Here is a 22,388-nt window from a genome sequence, read left to right as displayed (position 1 = left end):
GATGACAAAAACACCATCTCCACACTGGAAAGAACTATTTCTTTCTGCATTTGGGATTCACAGTCATACTACAAAAGTTCAAATTAACAAGGCTGTTAAATGTCATGTCCTGACTCATTTCAGCTGGAAAAACACCAGTGCTTTCAGTTATCTTGCTCCTGCCTGCCGCTACAGACTACCCCTCTAGCCACCACACACAAAACAGTCACCTCAGATTGGTAGTTACTGGCCAGCAGACAATCTGCAGCACAGATTTAATTGTCAAATTTCTCATTAAAGACTCTGAAAAAGCATAAGCTCTGTTGATCAAGAAGGAAAAAAACAGCCTGGATCCTTGATCTGAGCAACAGCGAGTTAAACAGTACTTCACCTGCACGTCCAGCATCACAGGATTTATCCGGTACATCCTGATGTAAGAAAACCACTACTGTGTTATTTTCCCAATGTCCAAAAGTCATCTGGAAGCCAATGCCTGCTTCATGGGAGCCATTCAGATGATAAAAGTTGTTCCAGAAGAGAATCACAGTCCTTCCCCTCCACACCATACCAGGTTATAAGGACTTTAAATCAACCATGCCTGGCTCCATAAGTCCTTTCCTGAACTGTAATGCAGCAGATTTCTCATTAAATGTGAAGCTGGGCTTACACTCCCCTCTAACTAAAAAGACATAAAGGGTCTCTTGAAAGTCACTATATAATCGTCCTACAAGATTTGTAACCATGCTACCCCTTCTTAATAGCTTCTGTGGTAACCTTCCCCAACTTTCTTCAAGCCTAGAGGTTCTGCTAAGCCACACTTCCCACTTCCACCTGGGAGAAGAGGGCCACATCTTTGATCCAGATGAAGTATTTTCTGAACTTAACCTGATATCCTGCCACATTCCAGTAAAATTTACATGACCCATATCAAGAAACCAAACTGTATGCAAAACAGATGTAATATTTCATCAATTCCCACTCATTCTTCTGCCAGGTGGTAACTGCCAAGCATGAAACAGAACCAAACCTAAGCCTCAAATAAGCCAGCAGTGGTATTAAACCTGTTTTAGAAGTAACTCACAAAAAAAGCTAACAACCAAATACAGCAAATTTATGTAATGCAATCTGATCACTGAATAACTTAAATATATAGTCACGTATACAGCAACAAGTCCATAAACTGAACAAGATGACTTTTAGTAACAACATTCATAAATAATAAGAAATGTTAACAGGTGGCCAGGATATAAAGGATAAAGTTTACTAAAGATTTAGACACTGACTTCCAAAGCAAAGGTCTCCTTGCACCTGAAGGTAAAACCCTGTGTGGAGAGAGAACCTCCTTTTAGCATCTTATCAGTTATATAAAGCTACAATAAAACCAGCAAAACAAATCTAACTATTGCCTTTGGGCAGATTAGAACCCACCCTGATTTCTATTTTTACACCATCAGCCAAGTAGCTCATGTGCTCTGTAGTTACTTGTAGTCATCAGGCGTTTGCTGTTCCTACAGCTTCTCATCTGTGACCACTTCCTTTAATTATTCTTCTGCTTACATTTCTTGCTTCTAAAGCAGCAAGTTCATGTCCCCATAAAGGAGCTGAAGACTGGCTAAAAAGCCCATAAAATTACCAGGGCTGTAGACCGGCCTCTCTGGCAGGCTTTGCCTGTGTAGCCCAGCTCCTCTTTTGCTCCAGCCATTGTGCCCTGTAGTTTACAGTCCCACAGCACAACATCTGTAGTTGTGACTTCTAGGTACTCTCAAAAACATTGCTTGAGGTAGAAAATTTTGGTTGTGCAGCTAATGAGTAGAAACATGCACAAGCGAGCAGTGCCACCAGATCCTCCCTGCCTCTGCTAGCAGTTGCTCTTCCACAGGGTCCCCTCCCTCCCTGGGACAGCACCACCACCACATCGCTCAGCCTTGCCAGTCTTTCTAGCCCCACCGTGGCCTCTTCACACAGCAGCTGCTCTATGCACAGGCTTACGTGTTACCCGTCAGTAACTGTACAGCTCTGGGTACCAATAGAAATGAATAAAATATGCTCTCTGAAGCATTTTCCAAACATAAAATCACTCCAAGTTGCAATAGCCTCATGGCTGAATTATTCTCTTGCAAATGCCCTATGCTCCTTCTGTCTTAGGTGGCTCGACAACAATCCCACGGGGGTTTATACTTCTTTTAGTACTGCTCAGTATCCATAACAATGCAGAACCTGGATCACATTTGCTCTTCTGCATCCTCCTAGCCCCAAAACCCCAGAGTTGGCATTGACATGTGGGGTTTTTTTTTGAATGCCCAGGGGCATAAGGGTCTGTCTAGCAAAGGCATGGGTTTGTGCTTGGATCAGCTCTTGTGTTACCTAGGAAAGAGAGTGATTGACACTCAGTCACTTTAGATTTGAAATAGAAAGGTTGAGTTAGGGCAGCCATTACTTTCTTTCTGCCTGTGGGCCAAACTGACACTTTGCAGCCAGATCTAGTCCTTCCCTTCCTCTCCGTTACATTTGGAAAGGTCAGCATCTATTTATGTATTTGTACTGACTGCAATAAAGCCACTTTGGCATTTGCGTTATCACAGAAACTAGAGAAAACCAGGTTCACCAAAGCCAGCCTGGCTGAGCAGCTTGGCTGAAGACATTTCAGCAAGCCCAGAGACCAAAGCACACATCTGATGTTCAATAGGGACAGAAACCCACTCCTTGGTCTGTTTTAACTCACTTCAACAAGAGCATGTTTCCCATCTGCTAGCTAATTACTTCAAACTATACACATTGCGTGTCAGTTTTTTTAGCATAAATTTGATTTTCACCATCAGGTATGTTTGCATCTTGTCTATAGGGAGTAGTTTCAGACGGACTATAGCTTTTGCTTAACTGACCAGATAGAACAGATGATGCCTATTCCAGCTTTGCTAACAGGCTGCACAAAATGGTCCAATTACACAGCTCTTACTCATTATGGAATCAAAGTGAGGGTAGGGTTTCACTTAAAAAAATCTGGCTTAATATTTAGTTATCTCAATCACCTGATGCCAATGGCTTGAGATATTATCCAGGACTGAAGGGAAGACTAGTGCTCCAAAAGAGCACAATTTATCAGGTCACTACAGACAGTATTCCATATCTCAGTTTATGAAAGGCACTATATGATACCATTGCTTGAATAATTCAGAAGATCTTTTATAAATTGCATTCCTAACATGCAGATGTCATTTCACAAGATGTAACTACCTCTTCACCTTTTAGTATACAACGTTTTCCATGTTTGCAATAATTAATGTTTATTACATTTTCATTTTGAAGAAACATATGTAGCCCCAATCAAGAACATAGTTTGCATTACAGTATGCTTGGGAAGGAAGAGAAAAAAAAATAAGAGAAGAGAAACAAATGAAGAAAAGGGATAGCACCAAGAAAGTTCCCCAAATCCTAATTAAATGCAACTCAAAAGAAGTCAGGGAGATACTATTTAGACAGTAGAATTAGTGGAAATAAATATAAGAGTTGCTCAATAAATGTTAGGTCTGGAGGCACTTCATGCTCCTACTCAAGACATCAAGAAAAAAAAAAAATCATGACATGTATGACAGTGAATATTTCAATGTATTTCTCCAAGCAGCTATTAATTACATAGCTTTACTGAGAACAAACTACTTCAGTAAGTTAGATTGGAAGCAAAAATTAACAGTGTTCTTCCAAAGTCAACACCAAAGGCAATAACTCATACCTCCTGGCAACACTGCAGTCCATCAAACCCTGCCTTTCTTCACTTCAGGTCACTTCCCATTTCTTACAGACTTTTTGGACCATGAGGGTCTAAAATCAGTCCAAACAACACACAGTGTTTGTCTAAGCAAGTTAACGTTGTCCTCTTAACAGGGTCCACATTCCTCATACAGCTGTACCTTCACATTCCAGCCTGCATCGGCACAGCAGCCGCACTCCCACCCAACCCTTCCCAGTGCCTCCTGCCTGAATCAAACTGCCATTTTCTGCCTCAGAATGAGTATGTTTTTCCTATAATCTTTGTCACGCAAAAAGGAGAAAAGCCTGTAGACTCTACACCAAGCTCCCTTTCCAAATCTGAGTTATTTCCCTGAAATAATTACAAATTATTCTGCTAGCGGCAGGCTGAAACTGTAAGACCAGGGAATTTGCTTCGACACAGCAAGAGTACCAGCATAGGAGGACACAATAAAATCTCTGTCCAACTGAGTAATGTTGTGAGCAACCAAGAAAAATTAAACAAACTCCCAGAATCTAACAGGTACCCTGAATAAAAACCACAAATCACACAGCACGATCATAAAATCATTCACTGCTACCCAATACAACACCCACCGCAACAACACAGAACATGTCAGAGAATATCTCCACCTTACACCTACAAGTAGAGCCATTAACTTTTTTCCTGCCTTAATATTAAGGGCAAGAATTTAAATGCTAATTAATAATTTTGAAAATAATGCCTTTCTTCTGATCATGAGGTATCCAGAAACAGCTGCCAGCTTTCCCAAATTTATTTGTGGCTCAAAGCTGTTTCCTTTGGATTTCTCAGACACCATTTGTGATGACTATTCATGAGCAGCTCATTGCAAGTGGCCATTCTTCTAGCTGACAGCACTTTGCAGGTGAAACTTTAGAAGGGATTTGAGCAGCTGGGGAATCACATTTTAGTAATTTGAAATAATTTACTTGTACCAAATGTGTCTAACTGCTTCAGGTGAAATACAACAAAATCAGAAAATTCTTCAATGAGTTCTTCTATTTTGTCAAATTAAAAAGTCGAAGCTTAACATTTGAAATTTCTTATTAAATGTATACACTCCTCTATCCTCCAAAATGATATTTTACAAGTCCAAGTGAAAAGTTTCATTTGATTTAACTATTTCTTCAACCTTCTGGGGTAAGGGGAAAAGAGATCTCAGAAATTCACCTCAGTTCTTCCTTGCTATAAGCTTTTACCAAAAAAACAACACAAATCAATTATATGCATAAATAGCTAAATACTGGTGGTCCTCTAATGGTAAAGATAGTCTGAAATTTGCTTTTGAAACTCTGAGGATGAAAAAGACAGGAATGAGCGAATAATTAGTTCAGAAACAGTTTAAAACTGCCTTGTTTTATTCTCTAACTCAAAAGCAGATGAATGTTATTTCACATTTCTCTCACATGGTTCTGAGTTACACCCCAGCTGTTCCTGTGGTTACATCACATTTACTCACAGCATCTAAAATTACTGCGGGGGTATGTGGAAGCCTGTTTTCTTCCATCCTAGTCAGACAGGAAGGGATGGAAAATACTAGCCATTCTGTTGTGCCTCAGTACACCACCACAGCAGGACCAGAGGTGCATGGCTAAACTTCCAGACTGAAGAGCAAGGTGAGTGTAGGTCTGTCCTGTCAGGGACAGGACTCCTGAACGCTCACCAATACACAGTTCCACATTCTGTGTAACAGTTGGACCACAACGGAGAGGAAATATATTTACAAGTTAACCTGAGACATGGCAGCCCGGCTGTGCAGTTTTACCCAACCATGCCACTGATCTCGGCTGTAGTAGGGTCACCGGCATCTCTGGACTCTCACGGCCACCAGACACATATCAAAATTATGGGCTAACATTGAAACTTCAAGTCTACACAAAAACCTTTACAAAAGCCATAGGAATAACCTCTTGTTAGTATTAAGCTACACCTACAGTTACATGCAGAGTCTACACGTTTTGCCTCCCAAGAGTGGGAAATAATGCTGTAGATCACAGCAAGTTACAGAATAAAGCTGCTGTCAAGAAACATCTGATTTTAATTGAAATGACACTTCATCAGCCAACAACTCCAGGCAATGCCACCATAGTACGTGCTCGGAAATGAGATGCAGGTGGGATGCCCACCCTCACTGCATGTTAGGCCACCTTCTGTAATGAGCCACCTCCTGCCCTGCATCTTCTCCTGACCATTAGCCACTAGCAAAAACTGACAATGAGCCACGAGCAGTTTCTCTACAGGATGGGAAAGATGGTGCAGTCTGTGTAATATTTCATTTCTGTTTCAAAAAATTTTAATTCTAGAAATCAGGGGGCAAATGGGAGGGGAAGAGTAAGAGGAGTAACTTCCAGCAGCTGGAATTGCTGGTTCATGCAAAACACTGCAACTTCAAATTTTGTTCTTATAGACTGAAGCAAAACACTAAATTACTATTGCCACATAAAAGCTTTTTTTTTTTTTTTTTTTTTTTTGCAGGTTTCTCCCTCAGCCAATCAAAAACTTGGAGGAGGATATAATCAAGCAAAGTCTGAGGAAAAAAAAAGCTGGCAATGGAGCTGATTAAAAAAAACAGCTGAAATATTACATTCAAAAAATGGTAAAATGAAATTTTATAACACCACCAAAACCTTTTAACCTTTTAACTTCAAAGAAAAATTGAAAAATCAATGAACAGATACTAAATTTATATTTTGATGAAATAGCATTTTTAAAAAGCACCTCATCAGAAAACGTTGAGCCAGCTTTTAAGAACTTTATCTACAGATTATTCAGAAGAAAAAATATTGTATTTTGTATTGTTCACATTCAAAAATAACTGACATTTTACATATTAAGTTCTGACATACTTACAATGTTTCTGTATGTTTCCATTGATGCATAGCCAGCTTATTCTATGCCATAAAATACAGCAAGTTTCCTATTTACTTTTGAGTTACATTATCCTTTAGGTCAATAACTGGTTCAGGACTGAGAAATGTTCTGCAAACACAAGATGGCTTAAGCCCAGCAGATTGATGGGGATAGAGCCTTTTTTATTTATTCTGAAGGAAATATTTCTTCAATTATATCAACATAGCTGTGGCCCTTTACATTCCTGTTACAACCCCTGAGAATTTCGGAGTATAACCCATATTTTAGGAGTGGTTTTAAGCTTCTGGATACTTTTGAAAGGAATATTCATCTTCACAAAAATTGCTTGCTGGTTGCTAGCATGCTAATAGACACCATTCTTCAAAGTAGAAGCCTGAAAAATTTAGGTGAGTATTTTTTTTTGAAACAGAGAGAGGTAGAAAAATACTTTGTTTAAGAATTTACTGCAAATAAGTCTTCCTAAGCTTTTAAGCCTAACAGGATTTCATGTGATAAAGGTCTACAAAATTCCTCTGGGCAAAATACATAGGAGTAACACATCAAGTCAGAGGCAATGGTACTTGCAAGAAAAGAGGGAGCAGAAGTGAGTAGCACTTGTTAGAAATGAACTGCCCATCAATTGATTAACGGAACAGCATTTCTGGCACCCGTCCTAAAGCTGCTTTGTAGCATTGTTCTAGGGTTGGATCATCATAAAAATTAACCCCTTCCACCACCACCCCTACAACAGCATCCAGCCATCCTCTTCACAGCCTGCTCGGCAAGCCTAAGGGACCCTGAAGTCCCAACTCCTTAGCTTATGTTGTCCCTCAGCAGTTCATCTCTCCAGGGCTTCCTAGATCCTCACTCTCAATCTGACCAGCTGATAAACTTTGAAGATAGGGCTTGGGAGCCTGGGAATCACTGCACTGTGATTCCTCTCTACCCAGCATGTACCTCTCTGAAGGTGCCCAGAGTCTCTTTTCTGTGAGAGGAGGTAGGACACCACTGTGGCCAGCAGAGTGCTAGTTTTTAATCCCAAGATAATCAAATCTGAAATCCCAAATTCATCACAAAATAAGTGGCCTCCCTGTGCCAGCTCAGGTGGGGCTTTCCTGAAACACTGGACAGGATGCACACACATATTTTGAGCAGTTGCTGCCAATATCTTTGTGTGGTCTGAAGTCCACAGCTCTGCCAAGGATTTCAGTTTTCTCCAATATTGTAGCAACAATTCACACTAATAATCATAAAAAAGATTTACAGCTGCTGCTCTGCAACACACCATAAACTTCCTACCAGTCTCAAAGGCAGGAAGAGAAATTCACTCCAGCTGGGCAGCCCTGTTCCAGCTGTACTGCAGGAAAAGACTCCCCACGCACCTTTCAGCATCTACTCACTTGCAGGGACACAGCAGCTGGGGAGCAGCTTGAGGGAAGCAGAGGTCCATTAACCACTTCATTGCACCAGGCACAGCCGAGTGACACGGCAGCAGGCTGGCAGCCTAAGCCAGGCGCAGCTGTAACACAGCTCCTCCAGATGATGTCTTAACACAGGAAGCAGCTGTTCCCATCTCCTCTGCCCTGTGCTGCAGCTTCCCCTCACTCTTTCTCCACTGAAACTCATTAAAAGCCATAAGTCTGTTGTTGAGATCTGGAAACTACTAATAACCTTTTTGATGTTTTGTTTGCAGGATGAGTTCAACAGCTAAGAACTCTGCTACACGTTTAAGGGGAACAGCAACAAATGAAAAGCCTCATGCGAATGACTCACCATTGACTGGGAGGCTTAATAAATACCTATGCCTTTAATTTGAGAAAAATCAATTAATACATCCAGATGTCTAGCTTTCTTTAAATGCATAGCCACATAAAACAACTCTCCTTCCACATACAACATTCAATATAATCAATTGATTATTTAACATCAGTTCATACATTAGTTAAAAATACAAGAACCCTAGATCAGCATCACAAATTCTCAGCACTCAAAAACCCTGCACTTAACAGAAAACACCTTTGCTGAACAGCAACAAACCACTTCTGATATTCAAAACACAGCAAGAATCGGCAAGGTCAAGTTGTCGGCTTCTGTTATTGCGCTCACATTGCCTGCCATCAGTAAACTTAATTAACTTGGAAGTAACTTGGACAACTTCACACAAAGTACTGTCACATCTTAGCTAAGTAGATCTGAACCGAAGCAATCCCAGATGAGGGCTCAAGCTCCCAGTGAGTGTGATCACTGACTGTAATGCAGAAATCGCCTTCTTAAAACAGCCAGAACTTAAAACACCCAGTCTCATCCCTTATGTACACACCTGAAAAGTGGCCACAGAAATAACATGCATACAAACGTTTTATAATCTTCAGGACACAGAAGTAAAAAAAGAGGAGACTGGTTTGTATTGAGAAATGAAGATACAATTTCTTGATGAGCATTCAGCCTATTCATATTCATTTGTACCACGTTACCATATGGTATATTAATACTTAAAGTGAAAAGAAGAAAAAGGTTACTAACCTGTGGGAAGAGAGAGTAAGTTGCATTGTCAATAGTGACAGAATATAAAAATTCCCCATCAAACCAGAGGTTCTTTCCCATTGGGGAGTTCAGCTTTGTCATCGCAAAGAGCTGCCCGGGGTCACAGCATTCTTCCAGCAGTTTCCTGGTGAAGACAACCAAAAGATAAAGAGCCACTAATTAATCGGAGCCTTGGCATGCCTTCTCCAACAACCACCCTTCACACCTGAGATCTGCCACTCTCAGATGCTCCAAAGCAAGCCCTTCATCTTCCCAGCCAGTGGATGAACATAGGGTGACCCTTTTTTACTTACAGAAAGGTCAGAAAACCTGATTTTGTTTCAGAAAACCTTAGAAACAGACAGTAAAAATGTCAAACCTCCATTCACTTTTGAGTGGCATAGAGGTAGAACCAAGATTCAGAAAAAAAAACCTCCATCCTTTACAACCCATTCAAATGAATAAAAACCTGGCCTTCAACACGTAAAGAAATCAGAGAAGCTCCTTTGAAAATTAAATCCAAGGTATATGAAAATTCAATCCCACACCTTATTCATGAAGGGCAGGCCTCCTAACCCCCCCCCAGTTACATAACTTAGTATGGAAAAAATACGGCATCTCTCTCCAGATACTAAACACCCTTGTGCTATATTCACAGCAGTATTAGAGTTTGACTTCTAATTGAAGTTCAATTTGAGTCATCTCAGTATGAGACAGACAGATAGATAGTGTGGATGTTATGCTTCTTGTTTCCTCATTGAAACTGCATATCCTCTTACACGCTCACTTCCCCAAAACATTTATTACTCAGCCCGAGCAGAAATTTGAGAGCTGGTGAGGTGGTTGAAGGTTATACTGAGCAAAAATTCTGTATCACAGCAAACTCAGCAATTAATTCCCTAAAATACAGAATGATGAAAAACTCTAGGCATCTGCAGGGCAGGAATATCCTGTCATTCTGAAGCTGCAAGGGATTAGCTCTCTATACGAAGGGTCACGCTCATATTAGTTTTTATAAGAAATAGACATATATAAAATATACATTGTAGAGTTATGCCATTACAGTACATTGATACATTATTACATAAATTTCTCATTTATTTTAAAGGGAATCCTAAAGAGACTGATGCCATTTCAAGTGGCTGCATAAGAGTTGCAAGCGGCAGGCAGAAAAACATCAGTTATTAGTGGCTACTAAAATGTTCTCCTGTATGAAAGAGGAGATTTTATGCAAAACCATTAAGTCATTCACAGAAATTTTAAATTTTTTTTAGCATTTTTTAAAGCTTTACAGCTAGTTTTCTTCTCTAAAAATTGATTTTTTAAAAAGAAATCATTGTTTTCCCCTATCAAAAATTTATTTTGCCATCAGTTAATAGTTTTCTGCAACTATGCCACTATTTTCCATATGTATTTCAACTGAAAACTTGATGAAAACGCTAGAGCTGACTTGTTGTAATCTTAGCAGAAGAGGAAACCTGGCGGTGCCAGTGCTATTTGTGAGCTTTCCCCACTGGGGAAATTCAATTATTTGCTCTGGCCCAGCTCCAGGGCAGCGCTGCCACCACCACCACCCCAGGCCACTGGGACACTTGCTCACGTGGAAGAAGGCTCTCAAAGGACAGCAAGGATGCAAGGATTGATGGCAGGAGGTGCACTCTTCTCCTAAAGCAGGTGTATCCTGAGTGTATCCTTTGCCCGTACACACAGGGAGATTAAATTGTTAAAAAGAAGCAAATTACACAAGGAAACTGGGTATCACATTTTGTTCTAAATCAAGAGTCAGCTTCTACAAGGAGCCGCAAGATAAGCTCTCCCCCTGTAACAGGCTGAGCAGCCGCTCTGTCCCCACAGGCAGCCAAAGAGGTGACGGATTTTTATGAAGACTCAAATCAGAAGCTTATGACAGGGTGCTACATGGCTCAAAATTTCAGCATGTCGTCCATTTGACAATGGTGCCGCACTGCAGAGCATGAGGCTCCACCACATACCCAGACCCCCCAGTGTGAGGGTACAGGGGCTCACAAGGGCAGAGCGTGCTGCTGCTCAGGCTGAAGCGCTACGAGCAATAACTTGTTCTCATGTGTTTTCTCCATACATACCTGCGCTCTTCCGTCCGTATAGAGAAGTATTTCAGAAAAGATGTAAATCGCCATGCTTTGGTGTGCAAGTCAATCCCAAACTAATGAAGTGTAGGACAAAACTGTGTTCAGTTCTAGACCCCACGACTCAAAACAGACTGGAGGGGGTCCACAGAAGGGCCACAACAACAATCAAAGGGCTGGAAAACCTGCCCTGTGGGGAAAGACTTAAAAAGTTAAGTCTTTTCTCCCTGGAGAAGATGAGACTTAGGGGGACTTCATCAGTTTTCCAGTACTTGAAGGGCAGTTATAAAGGGGATGGAGGCTCTCTCTTCACAAGGAGCCACACAGAGAAGACAAGGAGCAATGAGTACAAGCTGCACTGGGAGACGTTTCATCCTGATATAAGAAAGAAATTTTTTACAGTGAGAACAATCATCCCTTGGAACAACTTCCCCAGGGATGTGGTGGAGTCCCCATCGCTGGAGGTTTTCAAGATGAAGTTGGACAAGGTGCTAGACTTCATTTCCCACAAAAGGCTGGACCAGGTGATCATTCTAGGCACCTTCACACTTCTGTTTCTGTGATTCTGGAACTGTGTTTTCCTTTAGACTGCCTGTTGTAGAGCTCGTTTGTCACTCTTTGAGCAGAACAGAGCAATGTGTCAGCCAGAGTGGCAATTTCCATTCCTAGAAACACCAATGGCTCTACCTATATCCACCACAGAAAGGCTTCACATCATCCTCCCGTAGATGCCCAAATAAAGCCTTCATCACAGAACCGTGAAAATCAGACTAGAGAAAATTTGAAACCTCTTACCAAATAACCTTTGCAAAGCAGTTTCAGACAGTCATGAAATATTGTTCCAAATGAAAGATTTGAGAGTGGAGATTTTTCTGGCTGTCCACAAACTCCAGTATGCAGCCTTTGGAAAAATATTTCACTCGCTCTGTCAAGTGGAAAGAAAATAATTTTTGCCTATCTTTCCTCTCCTTTTCTTTGTATTTTCTATCCCCATGGCAACTTTTTCAAGAAAACATAATGTAATCCAAGACCAGCCGGAGCTCAACTCTACATATAGTTGTTTCTTATACAACTGTATAACAAAACTAAAATTTCCAAGTGAAATCTTGCAACTCATACCTTCTCTGGAAGTTTGGTCAGAGGAAAAAGCACAAAAATAACAGACATCTCAGTGGAAAAGTATCTAGGGAATGTTTCATATTAATGACCCTTTCTTTAGCCAGGGTAAACTGAAGAGCTAGGGAACAGCTCTTTGTATCTCTTTGTATGATTCCTCCCACCCTCCCTGCCATCTATCAGGCTAGATATATATACCTACTCTTTTCCCTCCCCAAAAATGCATTTTTCCAGTTCCCACTAAATCCTTTGTTGATAAACATATTATGAAAAGTAGCAAGTACCTCCTGGAAGGTCCACAGATAAGCAGATCACTAGTTCAAGTATGCATCTGTATATATTAGCACAAAAACCTTGTGCACTCACATGTGCTTTCTGTCAGAAAAGAGTAATTTTTAAAAGTCTCACATCATTCAGTCTCTCTTTCTGATCCAAATCCCAAAGTTCCAAAGTGAGAAAAGCTCCATATGAAAACATGCATTACAAAGCAGAATGGATTCAAAGGTGAATCTAAAGCAGGGTACTTTGCAGGATCAGGGAGTAGCTAGATTAAAACATACAGCTAAAATGTTATGAATTTGCAAAACTGCAGCAGCTCTTAGCCAAGGATTTCAGTTCACTGTAAGCATTTCTGCACTCACAGGACATAAAAAATATACCTTTGACTCGAAGTTATCTCCAATTCAGGGGAGACCTACGTATGAGAGGAATTAAATAACTTTAATATTGGTATTGAAAAGGCACTGGGGGCCCTCAGACCTGATAGCACTTAAGGGACAAATCCCCAGTTGTGACAGAAGCAGAAGAAAAGTTACTTTGAGACTCTCACTTCAGGCCTCTAAGATTCAGCCAGAACTGGGCACCAAGCAGGTGACTAACCACAGGGCAGCATTAGCACTGAAGTGGCTCCGCTCATCGGCTCAAGCGCCAGGCGGGAGCTGAGCAGCAGTCTGGGGGCATGAGCTGTATCCCCACAGTACACTTCGTTCAGGTTATACCAGCAGACATTGCACATTGAAAGAAGCAGAGTGGAATAGTTGGTGCCAAGGTTCCTATACCCACATTACCTTCTTTTCATGGTATTTACTGCAGACTAACTCTGGTCTGATTCCACAAAAAGCCTGTGAGTGGCTGTAGCAAAAAGTGCATTACTGAAGTGCAGTAACTTGTGACAATCAGGAGATTTGCCTCAAAAGCCCACTTCTGATCAAAGAGCTCATATAGGTGCACCCTCCTCCACCTAAAAGCAGAGAGGAAACCAGACCTCCTTGAGAAGTCTAAACCTAAACTCATACGTAACGTCAGTGAAAGAGCTTGCATAAAAATCCCAAACTGCTTATTCTTCACCTTAATGAACTTTTTTCTGTTTGCAGCCAGTTAATACTTAATCTCACTCTGGTTTGACTTGAGTCCCAGCCAATAATGACTCAATAGCTAGTTCAAACATCCCATATGGCTTAAGATGGGCAAATATAACATCTAAAAGCAGAAATGGGCAATTCCACAGCATGGGTTGTCAGTCAGGAGTTTATAGCCCTTTAGATATCTCTTCTTCATAGGTGGAACAGGTCCTGCCTCCCCAGCACACCACCACTTCTCCAGCTCTCTGTGCCATGCCCGTCTTGTGATGCTGGTCAACATGGAGCACATCAGTGCTGCCAGCACTGTGAAAGCGAGGGGGAGCAAAGTCCTTCCTCTCAGATTTTTCCTTTTAAACCCATACCAGGGGGATAAGGAAAAGATCAGGTTGAAGTGGAACCACTTGTCAGGCAGCAGCAACAGGAGGGCAACTTCATGAAGGAGGACTGAAGGCTTAAGCCTGATCATAAATGGACCGACGGGCAGAGAGTGTGTGGCATGGCACAGCATGTGGGGTACAGGGGTAAGGGTCCAAGGTGAGGCTGGTCAGGGCTATTAAGACCTACCGGTGCCCTGACACTGGTAACACTACCAACACCCCTTCTTCTGCCCCAAGGAGGCAGCAGTTTTATAGCACATCACACACACTTGATGAACCTTGCACTGTGCAGGACCCCATCGAGGTCTGCACGGCAGTGCCCCATGAAGGATGATGCTGCACACACAGGAGGGGGAGAGGACAGGAGGGGCTACAGCTTGATGCTGCTCTGCAGGTCCCAGCAAGTACCAGCAGTCCCCACATGGAACAAAGGCACCGATTCAACCACTGCTCAACGTAACACTAAACTTACTATTACTGTTCCATTACAGTTTGGCTTTAATGGCAGCATTAAAATTATGACTTGAGGTTCAGGTTCCAGTTTGAGATAAAAATAATCGGTCAAACTAACTGTTTTCGTCAGACTCTGCTCAGCTGCCTGGATTTAGCTGGTCATCATGCTAGCTTCTGTCTGGTGACTACGAATCAGAGCCAGGAGCTGACAGCACAACACTCGGCATTTGGTCTAACACAAACCTCCTTTTCTCTACATTGCAGTCCATGTTCACCTCAGCTGCTCATGTTTTGCCTTGGGATCACATGAATCTGAACACGCAGAGAAAAAAATGAATCTGTCCTTGGAGTTTCAGCTGGTGTCAGGCCAAAATCATCAGGCCATCACCCACAACCAGGGATTTGTGGCACTGCTGAAATCCAGAGGATGGGTGGTTGCTTGGGTTCATTAAGGAAGATTTGCACAGCTCCATGTCGGTGCAATTGCTTAATTGCTTCCATCTACATATCCCTGAGCAGAGGCAGGGGGACCCATCAAGAGCCTCTGGGACTCCTCAACTAAATCACCACCTATATCCCAGCACATGCACGCTTCAGAGACCCCGGGCTAACATGCCTGTCAGAAATACTTTAGTGATTAATATCAACAGTGGCTCTGAAACGCAACTGGTCTGACCACTTCCATCATGAGGAGTCTAAAATCTATTCCTGAAAAATCTCTAAATTTAGTCTTCAAAGTGTAATGTTTCCCCAAGAATAATACTTCCACATGTTCTCGCAATAAGTTTTGGTGGCAGGGGAGAAACCACAACTGTTGCTTAATGGTTAAAATTGTGCCTTTAAAAGATCAGCACTCAGTTTAGAGCTTGAATTTTTGTCCCTTCAGGTTCTGACTGATTTTTTTAAATTATCTGTTCCCCTCTTCACCACCACCCCACCACCCCCCACCCAGTTCAGAGATCCCTGGCTTCTCGGATTTCAGCCTCCCCTCTGATGAGTGGAAGACCTGGAGTTTCCCGAATTTCTCACTTTTGAACAAAGTTATTTACCCTTTCCATCATTCCTGTGGCTATTGCCTTTTTTTCAAAATTCCCCTCTAAATATTCCAAGCCTGGAAATAACATTTCTACAGTAGTCAACCCCTGCCAGCTACAGGGACAAAACGACCTCTCTGGTATTACCCATGCATCCCACATCCAAGGCCAAAGCACATCTAACTGATTAAATATTTAGCACTCTTCTCACTGCCAGTGCTTCCCAGGATAGGGACATCTATCTGTAACTGCAGCCTACACTCTGGTTTGCTAAATGTGAGATTTCACATATGGCTCTATTGAGAATCAGGAAGCGCAGCAGGAAACCCAGGCTGCTCTCTCTCCTGGGCCTGTCGCCTGCATCAGTTGCCACCCTGTTCCTTTTCTCATCTGGAAAATTTACCAACAATATTGTAATGTCGTCTTGCAAATCACTGATAAAAGAAATGCAGAGGATCAGTAATTAATCAGCAAGTTCACACCTGGACACATCCTGAATTCATCCATCCAATGACCATCACCATCCAAGAACAGTAAAAAAAGCTAACCCATATCCCATCTCCAACAGTAGGCAGTAGCTAATGCTAGCAGCTGTAAGGCAGCCCTCTCATATAGCCACATAATGACTATACTTGTGGCCATTTTTTTCTCCAAGCTGGCAGCCTGAGAATTTTATGGCTCTACAGAAGGCTACAGAACCCGTTCAGTAACAGTAAAGTCACTGATTCAATTAAAGTCAGCATGGTCACACGAGCTTGTAGCTGCAGTTGGCATTTGGCTTCCGACAGTCTGTTAAAACATGGTTAGTTGGGCTTGGTCACAGTCACAATTTCTCGTTCCCAAAGAGCTCAATATACTACTTGTAACTGGGGGTTAGCTTGAAGAAGTCACTGAGGCTTTGAGGTTTTCATGGTGTTTAAAGTACCTTAGTATTCAAGTGGTTCAAGGCATGATAGCCTGCGCCTTAAGCAGGGCAGAAGACAGCAATATGGAAACTGAAAGTGGAATATAATGTTCTTCTCTTACCAGGGCAGATATCGCACACATCAGACTCTTGCTTCAAACACTTAATTGCCCCTGTACCAAAGCTGTGGGCAGAACACGAGCAACTGCTATGAATTTACTTGGGAGATGGAGGGGAGAGGCTGTCACCTTTCTGCAACCGTCAGAAGCTAAGGGACACACTGAATGAACTCCTGGTCACAAAACACAGAGCCACATGGTCTTATTCCTGCACATCAAAATAAAATACTGGCTTCAGCCTTGTCAAGTATTTTGGCACCACTCCTCTCTACAGCAGACTCCACCCCACCTGAGATGAAATTTAAAACTACCTTTAGCACAACTGTTCGGGAATATGACCTTAAAATTGCCCTCCTAAGAACATCATGGACAAGTACCAGAAGAATAAGAGAACCACCAATGCAAATCCTCTTGATATTCACAAAATCATACCAAACTCTTTTTTTGGGAAAGCAGTACTAGTTTAAGCTCTAAGTAAAATTAAAACCTTTGCCAAAAACATCTAAATCAAGAATATGTTGCTCTGCACAAGTTCATTTGTGAAAATCCCCCAATTACCTGAACCTGAAGAATTAGTTTAAATGCAATGAAAAATAAATAGAGTGGACACGGCAGAGCAGAACAGCAAGATTAGCTGATTACTGATTGTCTGATTACTGCCAAGCTTTCTGCAATATGATAAGATTTTTATGAAAACTAAAGTCATGACAGTTTTTCTCTTCACATTTATTATTATATTGTTTCTTGTTATGAACTTTCGGCCGATTTCAATGCCTCCTGCAGCAATTTTGGTGTCTGGTTTTACAAGGATCATGTAATATATCCCCATCTTCCTCAAGAGAGGAAAGATATCAGGACAATAAAAAGGTCACAGGCAGAAGCAAATCAGGTACTGAACTGCCTGGTGCTGCAACCTGCATGAAAGGAAAAAGGTTGCAGAGACCATAGACACTTCTTGGAATAAAGATAATTCATGGAAACCACCTTCATGAGCTTAGCAGTAGAGCTGTATGTGACTTTTTAAAGTGAGTAAGAAATTTTAACTATAAACTGTTGGATAATTTGCTACAAATTGCCAAATTAATAGGTGGGGGTGGGAGGGGAATTACAAATCAAGCACTTCCATCTTTTCTGCATCATCAGTATTTTTTCCTTCAGCACTTTCTTTCAGGTCTTTTTTAGGCACCCAAAAGGGAAACAAAGTATTTCATTTAACCTGAAAATATTGTACCTGTTGGTTTTCATTATTCATTTTAAAATCACTGAACAAAACATTTTGTGCCGTCTACACAGTACAATTAGCAGTTAAGTTTTCCAGGCTGCAAAAGAAATATATAACAGTTTTTATCTCCTGTGTGTTGGGCTTCCCTTTCCTTGCTACCCTGGCCTGGTACAAACAAACCTCGCTGCCTTGCAGCAGGCAAAATCTGAGCTGTCAGCCACGGCAGCATATCACCCTAATCTGTGACTGATTTTGTCCAACTCTTCCCCTCCTCACCCCCCTTTGGTTTTGAGAGTTTTTTTGGGGAAACGTACAAGTGATATCTTTTTTCCAGAAACATTCATAGTATCACAGAAAATGTTTTTTTTTTCCCCCTCTACCCTCCTTCCAAACAAGGACAGACATAGTGAAACTTAAAATTTCAAGGTTCTTAAATCTTTTATCCATTTTCAGAAGACAGCAGTAGCAACAGTATTATATGATTCACCGTGGAATTCCCCAAACTTACCTAAATTCTGTTCCCTCAAAACTGAACTGTGGCTCAGATCAGCCTCTGAATCTTCAGATGATTTCAGATTATTTAATCTCTATCAGCTTCTCCTTTGAATTTAAAGCAAATCTCAGATAGTGTAATAAAGATACACAATTACTTTAGTTGATTATGCTTTCTCTCTTTGATCAAAACCCTGCATTTTTAGAAAAGTAATTGAAAGGATATACTTTTCTACCACTGAAAACAGACATGATTCTTTTACTAGCATCGCATCAATTTATTCCGTATCTTCATTAGCAGTGCAAGTACAAAGGAGGACTGAACCGTGCAACATTTAAATTGTAGAAGTACGGATGAGCCCAAAATTTGCCAGGGACTGTCTTTGTTACTGAACAATGTTCATGAATTAGAAGAAATCAGCATATTTCTCAGTGAATGGAAGTCTGCCTGCACATCTGACAGGCCTTAAGTTCACCTTTCCTCCTGCCAATTCTTTTACCTACAAACCAAGCAGATTTGATCTGGAAACCTATTGAAACACAGAATTGTCAGCCTCTTCTCAGAGAGAATACATTTCGATTCATGCAAACTTGCTTCAAACTGCTACGCACAAAGCCTGCTTATAAGCTTTGAAACACAAATTATAATGTATGAATTATAATGTATGAGTTTTAGTACGCATTCAGACTAAGTTCTGAGACTCATATCAGATGTATAAAGAGCTATATATAAAGGAAACCACAAGTTGTAACCTGTAATAGCAAAACCAGCACCATAGCGCTGCTCTGTTGCTCGCACTAAAATCTACTGGAAAGCAGGATGCCTCTGGGTTGTCTGTGTTGTTCCCAATGAAACTCCAACCACATCCAGGAGAGACAACGGTGACTCGTCACCTCACCTAGGAACTGCAACAAACAGCCACGTTCCTTTGAGAAGTGATGAACCTGAGCACGAGCTGATGGTTTCTGGCCAGCAGCTCAAGAGAAATGATCTCACACAACGCTGGAATTCCCCGGTACTGCACCAGACTGCTCCTTCACTTAGCTAACGACACCACCACCAGCCCCTTAATATGACAGCTGTGTTTGAGGGCCCATCTTGGGGAAGACACAGGGTTCATCGCACTTCATTTACAGTATTTGAAATGTAAACACCTCTATCCAAGTCACTCCGAGGCTTCTTTATGAGAGACAGCTTCTTTTAGGGTGTGGTTCATCTCAAACTAAACAGATACCTACTTCCTCTCCACAAAGAGGTCATAAAGAGACCAACTACCTCAGATGGCAACTGGCAACATCTATGTTTCGTAGCTTAACTCCAGTCCACAAAGCCAGACCTGCTGCTCCAGACCCTAGAAAGCCTAGCAAGGCTTCTCCAGCTAATGTGAGCTGGGAGGGAGGGACTGTAGGTCTTCTGTCTGTCTACAGCATGTCACAGAAGGATGCTATTTGCCAGCAGCCTCAGCTGATGGTCTTCCAGCTCTGTTCATAGAGCCCTCAGAGTGGGCTGTCAGAAAGGCGAGATGGCAGAACTGCATGAACTGGAAGTTTTGTCAGAGAGTACTCAGAGCCAAAGCAGAGTGGGGCAGGTGGAACAGATTAATTGCTTTATGCACTATTCTTTTTTTAATCTTATAAACCTGGCAGAAGGAGAGCAGCTTTCACAGAGATGAGGTTAAATTAATGAATCGCTGCCTTGCAAAATAGCAGAACTATCAACCCAGACAGAAAGTTACAGTACACGACACTGCAGCTGCAGGGTGGGGAGGAAACGAGTTGTTCTTACCACTTCCCTTACTCCTTTCAGCAAAATTGCTCCTTGCTTTGCACTGCTACAAGCACAAAGAAACATTTGGCTTCAACAAGGGCACAGGATAGCTGTATTCTTCCAGGAGAAGGAGATTTACTAAAAATAAATCGAGCAGCTCTAATGTTACATTTGTGCTTGTAATATCTAGAGCGATGATAGATACCACCTAGATCTAAGCAGCCAATTATCACACTACAGTGACTTCTCCACCTGCTTCTGCAACCCAGATAAAAGCCCGGAAAGTATTATATAACGCTCCTCACAACAGTGCCCCCACGCTCCAATCCAAGAAAGTCCATAGGGAGCTTTTTACTAATTTGATCAGTTAAAGTCATACCCCTTCACAGAAGGTGAACTGGCCAGAAAGAAAAAAAAAAAAAATTCCCCCTTTACACAGATTTAAACATTTTGAAATGCCTAAGATCTGAGACCACAGAAATAAAGAGGGGAGGAATAATCCTCCACTGGTCAGTAGAGTGATTTTTGATGCAAAAAAACCTGTAGGTGACCAGGCAGCCATTGCCTACATGTGCAATGGAGACAAGAATATGTAAAAAGTATCACATGAACAGGCATGAAAGAGGAATATATTTTCAAAGGCATAAAAGCTGCACATTTGGGGGCAAGCTTTAACCCATCAAAAACATATGAATAGATCTACAACTGAAGGAAGCCCTATTCTGAAGAGAAACTTGTTTCTTCCACTTTTCAGAAACTGCTTCCCACATCTCAGAACTATCAGTTGTTTAGGAGACAGAGTGAGTTTTGCCCGGTTGGGAAGCATCCATCTGACGCCCTGCCAGCTAGCAGGGCAAGCTGATCAGCCAAACAGGAGGACAAACAAAAGAGGAAACCTCAGTTTTGATCCCTCTCTTCTACGCAGCTGCTGTTTTTCATGAAACCTGTAGGAACTCACTACCTTGAAGACTTCTATTTCTCTAGTTTAGATGAAATCACCCAGTGAGACAAAAGCGGGGGGAATTAAGATTAGGATTGCAGTCATAGAGGTCACATTTCCTACTGGCTGGGTGGGTGGAGTGGAATCCAATAAATGCCAAATAATGCCATGCTTTAGCTTTCTAGAGAAGGACATTGACAAAACTGTGTTCTTTGTTGCCCCTGTATACCCAGAATTATATACCAGTTAAACTGTAATAGTCCAATTTTGGAAGAAAGCCATGATTTAATGCACTGTCAAGCACCGACACTGGACTTCACTTAACAGCCCGAGTTGCTCCAGCCATCAACATCGCTTTTGAAAACAGCTGATGTTCAGTTGGCCAAGTATCCAGAGATATTTCTGAACTGAGTTCAGTGATTCTTCTGTGTACCGACAGATGGCTTCTAACAGATGAAAACAAACGGTAAAATTATCACAGATTAAAACTTGAAACATAACCTGAACTTGCATTTCCACTGTTTGTGGTTACAAGCTTCATTTCTGAAGCAGTTTTGCTAATGTGTTTTAAATCTTGCCCGAGTACCAGGTGCTGTAAAATCAGGTTCATTGATGCAAATACTTTGCTAAATGCGGTAAGTGGATTAAAATAAAGGAAAGGCACATCCACTTTGGAACATCTTTTCATTAGAAGCTCTAAATCCAAATCTTTTTAAGTCTCTTTTCCTCTGGTGAACCAGCAGAAAAAAGTTAAATGGCATTATCTTGCACTCATCTTTAACTCCATCATATCTGAATTCTGGATATTGCCTGTTCTACAGACTTACTGAAATCAGAAAAGATCTCACCGGCCCTGAGTTGGAATGAATCTGTTCTTGCAGGGAAGGTCAGCTGAGATGCTTTCACTAGTCATCTCCAAACACCTGTCCTAGGAACAAGAGGCAATGTACCCTCTCTGTCTTCACAGCTTGCTCTGCTGTAGGCCCAGGGGAAAAAAAGAAAATAAAGAAATCAAGTTTATTGATGATCATCAGGGTACACTGCAGAACTGGGATGCTGTTCATTTACTTGACTCTGGTCAAGTAAAAGCAGAAGCAAGCGCTAAGCCTTTTTTTCTTTTTGCAATTCTCCTACTTCTATTCTTGGTGGCTGAGTGACAGTTGTGTGTTGTATTAATTGATTCATGATGCAGGAGCACTTAGTGGTTGAAGCCCCATTTCACAGTCTGGTAACAGTCTACTGGTGTGCTTCAAGTCTCAGTTCTTAAAATGCTCATACTACCAAAGCCCAGCCACCACACAGTGAGGCATCTATTTTGTGTTGGTCATCTAGATTTTCCACAAACAGAACACTTACCCTACCCTACAACACGTATC

General features: G+C 41.6%; 1 protein-coding gene across 2 annotated transcripts in view; it reads right to left on the bottom strand.

Moving 5' to 3' along the window:
- Window positions 1–22,388, bottom strand: part of ST8SIA1 (ST8 alpha-N-acetyl-neuraminide alpha-2,8-sialyltransferase 1) — a 141,635-nt gene that overhangs the window by 97,138 nt on the left and 22,109 nt on the right. Inside the window, exons 1-2 of one of the 2 annotated variants that reach the window (XM_055807670.1) lie at window positions 9,670–9,819; window positions 9,122–9,266 (exon numbers count right to left, since the gene is read on the bottom strand). In XM_055807670.1, coding sequence (XP_055663645.1) covers window positions 9,122–9,223 — 102 coding nt within the window. In that variant the 5' untranslated portion in view covers window positions 9,224–9,266; window positions 9,670–9,819. Of the gene's footprint in view, window positions 1–9,121; window positions 9,267–9,669; window positions 9,820–22,388 lie in introns of those variants that run through there. The other variant, XM_055807669.1, reaches the window with a different exon arrangement.

Source organism: Falco peregrinus, chromosome 6, assembly GCF_023634155.1.
Source record: "Falco peregrinus isolate bFalPer1 chromosome 6, bFalPer1.pri, whole genome shotgun sequence".
In the NCBI taxonomy this organism is placed as follows: Eukaryota; Metazoa; Chordata; class Aves; order Falconiformes; family Falconidae; genus Falco; species Falco peregrinus.
The sequence above is the reverse complement of the archived record's forward strand: the minus strand, read 5'-3'. Positions and strand labels throughout refer to the sequence as shown.